Source organism: Glandiceps talaboti, chromosome 10 (assembly GCF_964340395.1).
Source record: "Glandiceps talaboti chromosome 10, keGlaTala1.1, whole genome shotgun sequence".
In the NCBI taxonomy this organism is placed as follows: domain Eukaryota; kingdom Metazoa; phylum Hemichordata; class Enteropneusta; family Spengelidae; genus Glandiceps; species Glandiceps talaboti.
Genome location: NC_135558.1, coordinates 6,649,955 through 6,658,888, shown reverse-complemented (window position 1 = coordinate 6,658,888; position 8,934 = coordinate 6,649,955). Strand labels below are relative to the sequence as shown.

Genomic DNA, 8,934 nt, shown 5'->3' with positions numbered 1-8,934 from the left:
CTTTCGCCTAATTGTCATGTAAATTTCATTGTTTTGGAAGGTCCAATATCATATAGTTTCTGGATAATCCCACCAAAAAATCAAAATCCTCACGCTACTGTAAACACACCTGTGTGTGCAGTGGTCTCAAATTGACCAATCGGGTTTGATGATGTGTATTAGCAAGTCATTGTGAGTAACAGGCCAGTGATTGGCCAATTTATTTCAACGACCTGTACACTTGTGGAACATTTGCACGTGCTTCAATCATTTTTCTCAATATGAGCCTTGGTGTGGATAGGAGCACATGTAGTTGGTCAGTTACATGCTCGCTGCCCCTGTGATATTACTCTAGTTTGGTTTCTCCACGATTTCAGGAACAGACTGGTGAGTGAAATTGAATCACTGTGACCTAAATTTGTATGTATAGTCTTTTTAAAATGATTGTTTTTGTCCGCAAGGCTTGAAATCCGCTCTATGTGCCTCAAAATCCTACTGGGTTATCACGTGATTTTACTCACCACTGGGTTATCACTTATTGTCACTCTGTAAGTCTCATTGTAAGCCACGGTCTGCACATTCTACGCCATTTCGTTAACAATTAGTGTAGTTATAAAACATATGCCAAGTGTGGTACGGGTTTTTTCAAAATATGTATCCGACTATCGTACTCGCATTTTGTCTGATAGAATGTTCTCCCCATTTATGAACTTCTCAATCGTCCAAATCTACGAAAATTATCAGCAAGTTAGGGACATCATTTACTACAATTGAGTACACACCCCAAGAAACATTAATTATTCTGTACTGTACAATCATTTCACCATGCCCATAGCACTAATGATGAACCTCAGTTCAGTCAATTCAAACTGTGCTGTTTAGGTGTACAGCCATATATCGTATTTTCAAATCGATTCATATTTGACCTTTAATAACTGTGGTGTTAAAGTTATATTTTTGACCTGCAAAGACCTATATTTGATCACCACATATTCTTTGTGGCTCTGATTTAAGCATGCAGGTCTAGGCATTGAACTTTACTTTTGAATTAACATAAATTATGTAGTTTGTTTTTGAGCTTTTTGTCGTTCCTAGGTTTGCACTAAGTTCAATAATGAAAAATAAAATGTCAACACGAAACACCATCTATGTTTGAGACACAGTGCTTAACACTAATATATTTCAGACTCATGTTTTGTGTTTTATGCAAACTTTTTATTAGTGTTTAAATGAACAAATACATAATTTTTCTAGTGTAGAGCATTGTCTTAATATTACATCGTACTAGTGCAATATCTGGATATTGCACCGAACCAGTGCGATATTACACAATATCGATGCAATCTTGTAAGTAATGTACTCGTAAAACAAAGCGTTTAGACACGTGAAGTGGTGTAAAGGAAAAGTGACATACACCACCAACGGCATTTGTTTTGTCTAGGCGAATCGATATACCAATGTACACTGTTGTACACTTGCTCGAGTGTAGACCTATATGATTCCTCTACCTTTGTTAATATAGTATTACAATAGTCTGCTTTCTTTTATTGTCTTTTATGAGATAGCCATGTGTATAGTTTTATGGCGAAATCGCTTACCTTTGAGGATAGCCACTACTGAACGAAACGCAGGAAGATCCGTTAGGCGACCATGCCAGTGCTAGTTTATGAGGGATAAATACAAGTATTATACGAGAACCTACATTTCCAATCTATCTACATAATTAATTATGTTAACCTTGTAATTGTTTAATATCTATTATAGTACTATCTTCAAGACCCAAAGCTAGAACAGTAATATGCTAACTTCCAAATTGTCGTTTGCTTTATATATTATTTATAGTGACCTTTACCGGTAAACATCTATTTTAATCTCTTCACTGACATTATGAAAAAGATTCTTAGAACTTCTCCAACTTCCCACCTACAATGGAACTGTTTACCCATCAACATCAAAGAAGCGCAATCTAGTACTGCTTTTAAACAGTGTCTACAATCCCTGGATGTCAATTGTTCAATGTTTGGATTACTACTAACTTGCTCCCAGCTACCTCAATAGTGTTTTACGTACCTGTGTATGTGATAATCCGTACTCGGATGTTTACACAGTATTCTACAGATACAGATACAGATACAGATACAGATACAGATACAGATACAGATACAGATACAGGTACAGGTACAGGTACAGGTACAGATACAGATACAGATACATATATACAGATACAGATACAGATACAGATACAGATACAGATACAGATACAGATACAGATACAGATACAAATATATATACAGATACAGATACAGATATATATATACAGATACAGATACAGATACAGATATATACAGATACAGATACAGATATAGATACAGATACAGATATATATATATATACAGATACAGATACAGATACAGATACAGATATATAGATACAGATACAGATACAGATACAGATATATATACAGATACAGATACAGATACAGGTACAGATATATATATATACAGATACAGATACAGTTACAGATACAGATACAGATAGATACAGATACAGTTACAGTTACAGATACAGATACAGATACAGATACAGATACAGATACAGATACAGATACAATGAATAGTGGTATATCACCTTAAAATGCTTGGGGTAAATGGTCATGTGTAAGCATGTATCCAGTACTTATGACGGTTCAAATATAACAAATAATGTTACCGTAATACACAAAACGTCAGTAAAAGATATGGTGAGATCAAACTGTATTGGAGAAAACCCCGAGTTGTTGGCAGATATACAGTGGCGATATTTCATTCGTAGGTGCAAAAATTTGGAATGATATTCCTATCCAAATCAGATCGAAAAATTCCCAACATATTTTTAGGAAATCTCTTAAACAATATTTAGTAGAGCAGTACAGGTGATTAAATTGTAAACTTACAGATGTATTGACTTTTCGTTTATTGTATTAGACTTTTTCATGTAGTAAAAATGTTTTTTGTGTGTACATGTATATGTATATGCATATGTATATGTATATGTATATGTGATATATTTTCTTCTCCCAGTTATGTTTTCAGTCATCTTAATGACTGAACCCTCTTATTGTTTTCATTCGCAATATACAATGTCGGGGATCAGGCTAGACTAGCTGTAAGCTATTTCTTGACTCCCCATTTACCCTTCTCTCTTTTGATTTTTGTTACCATTATTTTGTAATCATTTTATACGATTGGGTAAATAAACCACTTATATATATTTATAAAATAAATGTCTTGTGTAAAACATACCCATCGATCAAAATACTTGCATGATTGAACTCCATTAAAAGGTACACGATTACAAGGGTCCTAGGTAATTAACACCTAAATCGTATTACATGAGTGTAATAGCATGTCGTGTACAAGTCATAATCATAAATTACAAATGGTATTCCTTCTAATATAATCAATTTATCTTTATTTTGGGAAAGGTTAATTAAGAACAGAGTTTTTATCTTTACTGATATAATACTTGTAATTACCGAGTCCATATCATTGCGGTGTTCGTCTTCACGTGCAGTGAATGTCTCCTGTCATAGATATGTACACCCCAGGGACCTGTTGTCGCTAACACAGGATGTAGCTTGTGATAGTAAAACCACAAGTCGCTTGGCTACACTCGGTAATGCTCGATTATTACTCGGCGATTACCAATTCCACCAAATCGTTAATTCCCTAGTATGGAGCAGGGGTTGCATGTCGTAAACCACTGTCCCTTTTACGGTAACACCAACCCACATTTTCTATAGGCCTAAATGGCACAATATTTTTCGTTGTGCCATCCGCATCAGTGGAGAAAAGTATGGCCTAGCTTGCGAGAATGGGAGACTAGATTCCAAGCATACATTTCTGGTGATAATTGTGTATTTGTGATAGTTGTAATCATTTTAATACATCCCTCGATAATTATCATACTGTGTGCGAAATTGTACGAAAGGGGCCTGGTACTTTAAAGCTGTTTATACAAAAAAAATAGTTCAACATTATAATGCAATTAGTAACCGTCATCGAATCATATGTTGTACTAAGGTATTTCTTTTTTTCCAACTCATATGGAATCTGTCAGTGGTAAGGTCAGTTTAATTAATGTTACATTTCGGCAATATTAATCATGGATGCACATACTGTAGGTGAAACTAGGGAGTTCCAACACAGTACAAGCTTCAGTTGTAATTTCCTGAACCAATTTGTTAATTTGTTCATAATTGTCGTTTACAGTGAATACAGTTTACAAGCAGTCCTGCTTTTTATAAAAGTCTTCTAATATTTCAAGACAGTTTGGTCGCGATCGTAATTAGCTTAATAAAACAGTAATTACGAGAAGTTTATAAATTAAATTGATTATTCAAGTTAAAGATGGGGAATATGTTTAAAGCACTGCCGTTGTCAAGCGCGCATGCGTGGGTTGTGAGCTCATACAAGCTCATACAGTTCGTTCAGAGTTTCGCAATTCAATACATGTACTAGAAGACCCCCTAGAGTAACAAACGTATCGGCCATATTAAATGACCTTTTTGAAGTGACAACCATGTCTTAGTCGCAGATAAGAGTCACCAAAAGACCCAGTTAACCGTGCATATGATGATACTGCCATGTATAGGTCACTATGTGACCCTTTTGCTAAATGTGTACAGGAATATAAAGGAGAAATTGCTGATGTTATCGCCTCATAAGCGTTTTCGATATTCCCGCCGAAAAAAGGACCTCTTTTGTGTGTAACCTAGACTTTCACCTGTTGAAAAGTAATTCCAAAAAAAAATTAAAAAGTATTTTTACTCACTTTTAAAATCTATTAAATTACATGTCAATACACATTTGTCAACCAAATTATTAAATGATTAGATATGTGAAAGTAATTGTGTCACTCAAAAGTTATTAAAATATTGCATACCAACTCGTATACATATTTGAACACCATTATTAATCAAAAGTAGTCACGTGATGACTACATTAACAAAATGAGGTAAAGCGGGGATATACACTGTCTACATTTGCAATAGCTTCTTGATGACATCTGAAATACTACAGCTAGCTCACACTGCAGTTCATTGTGCATGGTAGCTATCCATATTGTTCCAGTATAGTTTTTTTTGGCCAGCCAAAACTCGAGAATTTCAAGTTGATATTTTAGCGGCTTGCTATCTATCTACACTTGCCAGTTTCTGAAGTATGGGGTTTGTAAACGACCTGGTCCCTGACAAGGACAAAGGCATTGCTAGTTTGCGACATGCTGCCTGTCGTTTCAACGTTTTCAGGAAAAGTATTCGTAATACGACAATTCTATTTGTAGCTGCCATAGCTTACGTCATGTTAGGAGGGAAGTTGTTCCAATTTTTGGAAGGACCTGACAATGATATATCGCCCATGACATACGATGCGAACACGACACGTCCTGAACGCAACTTGACTGAGGTGCTATGGAACAGAAGCAGGTACATGGATATGGAAGAGTGGATCTTGTTTACAATGGAGCAACTGGAAAATCTACGACAATTGGATGATGAGTCGAAGAGGGAAGAGTTAGCCAGGCAACAAAGCACACGCTGGAATTATTTTTCAGCATGTTTCTTTTGTTTGACTGTCGTCAGCACGATAGGTAAGTATCTCAGGATAGTTTGATAATGACAAATTTAGATATTTTTGAACATGCCATATCAAGACTACACCTAAGCCATAATATGCAGTTGTGACGTACGTGTATAGCTGTTGTTTCTGGCGATGTCAAAATTAATACCCTTTATTAGAACAATTGTTATTTTCTGTTTTGTTGTTTGCGCCATTGTTGTTGTTGTTATTGTTGTTGGTGGTGGTGTCTTCGTTATCGAACCAAAAGATTAACAACACATCAATGAAAAAGGATTTCTGGCACTACCGAACCATTACATCTGTTAACGTTGTTTATGATGATTTTCGCCAACTGCTTTGGGCCACCGCCACCACCACCACCATCACCACCACCACCACCACCACCACCACCACCACCACCATCATCATCATCATCATCATCATCATCATCATCATCATCATCATCATCATCATCATCATCATCATCATCATGTTACGTTTGGTGTCAACATTTGGTCGTGTGTCTTTACATTACCCTAACCGATATCGAGGTACCAAGTCAGTTGAATAAAAATTCCACTTGTATGCATTGGTAGTAGGCTGAACAGTTAGACCCTATAGTACATTCTGATAAATACAGTAACCTGCAGTTTCAGTTCTCTGCACACTTTTATCTAGTCTAGAGTATCTTAAGTCATATGACCTGGGTCTCTGCAATATCGGAGGTCATTCGACCATGTAAATGAGCTTCATTTTCTAATTAAGTAGGTTTTTATTACAATAGCATGAGAACCAGTCATGCGAGGTGAAACTGCCCATAATCACTTACTTATAAATAATACAGGAATTATTGTTATTTAAATTGTTCATGAATTTATGAAAATACTATTGCATAAATTTTCAAAATGTTTCTGGAAGACAAACATGTCATTAACGGTTGAGTGTGTGTGTGTGTGTGTGTGTGTGTGTGTGTGTGTGCGTGTGTGTGTGTGTGTGTGCGAGTGTGTGTGTGTATGTATGTATGTATGTATGTATGTATGTATGTATGTATGTATGTATGTATGTATGTATATATGTAATGTATGTGTGTATGCATGTATGTATGTATGTATGTATGTATGTATGTATGTATGTATGTATGTATGTATGTATGTATGTATGTGAAATAGCGTTTTAATATTCCCCTGTAAACATTCATTTATAAGAATAATGTTTAAAGTCGTTTCGTCGTTTGTGTTGTCTTTTTAACAGGTTATGGAACAATTGCCCCAGTTACAATATCAGGTCGGTTCGCGTGCATCCTCTACGCTGTCATTGGTATTCCTCTCTTTGTCATATTTCTGGTTAAATTAGGAAGACTCATCGCTGTTCCATTGAAATACATCCATAAACGTGTAAAGCAGAGATATGTATGCTGCCAACAACTGATCACCGAACATACAGCTGATCTAACATTTCCAGGACAAACGGACACTCAAGAAAATGGTAGGAGTCACAGTGACAAAATGGTTTCTCCTGGATCATTTGGGTTACAAACAACGACTCGTATGGGCACATCAACTAGTCTCGAAGAAGTTGAAACATTTATAATGGATGGGAAAGTAAGTGATACCGGATCTCCAAGAGGAAGCTGGGAAATTGCTACCGATAAGCCGGGTAAAGGTAACGCGGCTGGTCTGAAGTCTCCTGAACTTGCCTCGAGCGAAGACTTTGATTTAGGGTGGGGGAATAAACCAGGGAGAAGTGTGAATTCTGGGGCATCAACACTTGAAGACGTGTCACCACTCGGGAAAGATATGTATGATGAAATAAAACCTGCCTACGAGAGTACACCAGTTACTTTCATTGTTATTGTATTGTTGGTGTATATTATGACAGGATCTGGTATTCTGATGCTATTAGAAGAAAAGTGGACATTCGTAGATTGTATCTATTTTAGTATCATTACTTTCACCACCATTGGTTTTGGTGACATCACCCCTGCTGATCGCCATGGTAAACTGACGTATGAAGAGATACTTGTAAGACAAACGTTCGTTTCCTGCTACATCGTAGTGGGGCTTGTTATCATGTCTATCGCCCTCAACCTAGCAAGAGATGAACTGAAAAGCAGAGTTCGTTCATTGGTGAAAGAAGAGGGTCGCAAAATGCAGAGATGTAGAAAATGTCTACCAAAATGTGTCTGCAGTCAGGCAACAGATGTATAAACAGCTGTGTCAGTTTACCCAAGAACAACTCAACTTTGCCAACTATCTTCGGTTTACGTGCTCGAACATCTCCACCTTTTAGACATTCACACGCCGAGACAAGCAGACGGATATACCTAGCTACGTCCACGCATATACACCTACACATTTATACTAATCACAGTAGATGTTACTTTTAGAAGAGAGTTTTCGGTTCGGGGTATTACTATCTTTAGACTTTAGTAGGCCTTATATTCCATTATATATAACGCAAACAGAATAAATTTATTCGAATAATATTTCTTCACGGACTTCATTGTCTGTGTTCTGTTCTATGACATCGATATATATATATATCCGTTTTGCCGGCGTTTTAACAGTACATACTATACCTTCAAATGGAAATTCATCTGTGTTGGTAAACCGTGGTGTTCACATTGAATACATACCATACCTGAATAAATTTCACCTGTACAAAATGTTAGTATCTTTAATTTCAAAAAGAGTCTTTTATCTCTCAATGCAAACTTTATATGACCCACTTTTATTTTTTTTCAAGTTGCATTTTCCGATAATACACATTCATTCATAACTTCAAAGTTCACCTTCATATTCGGGTTTTACCAGAATTTTTGCCCCATGCCCCAGGTTCGATCTGAACACATTGCTCTGAATTGAACAACATATAGATATGACCGGAATGCAACATTTAATACGGAGAAAAATCCAGACAGATGGAAAATGTGTTTTGATCTCCTGCTCATTTGTTTCTGTTATTGTAATGGTAATGAGGAATGTCATCTTTAAATTTATAAGATATCAGTCATTAAAATAATTTATACAATCAATATTTGTGATGGATAAGTGATTTCAATGATTATGACAGCATGATGTATAACTGATAATGATTTAAATACCTGGTGTATTAATACCTGCATGACCTCTATCAAACTGGGCTTTGCGCATTCTCTCAAGCAAGCATGTGTTGAGAGCACTGTACATTGCCGTAAAATGGTAAGTCATTTAGGGAGCCCTAAGTAATTGCAAGGGGCGTCGTGGGAATCGGTAAAATGGTAGTCTATTAGGGAGCCTTGTGTAAATGCAAGGGGCGTCGGGGGAATCGGTAAAACGGTAGTCATTTAGGGAGCCATAAGTAATTGCAAGGGGCGTCG

General features: G+C 36.4%; 1 protein-coding gene across 1 annotated transcript; it reads left to right on the top strand.

Annotated features, from left to right (window-relative positions):
* Positions 1–5,180: 5,180 nt before the first annotated feature.
* On the top strand, positions 5,181–7,783 carry LOC144441315 (potassium channel subfamily K member 18-like). Its single transcript, XM_078130873.1, has 2 exons — positions 5,181–5,607; positions 6,828–7,783. The coding sequence occupies exons 1-2, from the start codon at positions 5,181–5,183 to the stop codon at positions 7,781–7,783; spliced, it is 1,383 nt and encodes a 460-aa protein (XP_077986999.1).
* The last annotated feature ends 1,151 nt before the right edge of the window (positions 7,784–8,934 follow it).

What these genes read in the sequence shown, in the direction of transcription:
- LOC144441315 (XM_078130873.1), top strand. Translation starts at nt 5,181, where the DNA reads ATGGGGTTTGTAAACGACCTGGTCCCTGACAAGGACAAAGGCATTGCT. An exon ending in GACTGTCGTCAGCACGATAG is followed by an intron (nt 5,608 to 6,827) that starts GTAAGTATCTCA and finishes TCTTTTTAACAG; the next exon opens with GTTATGGAACAATTGCCCCA.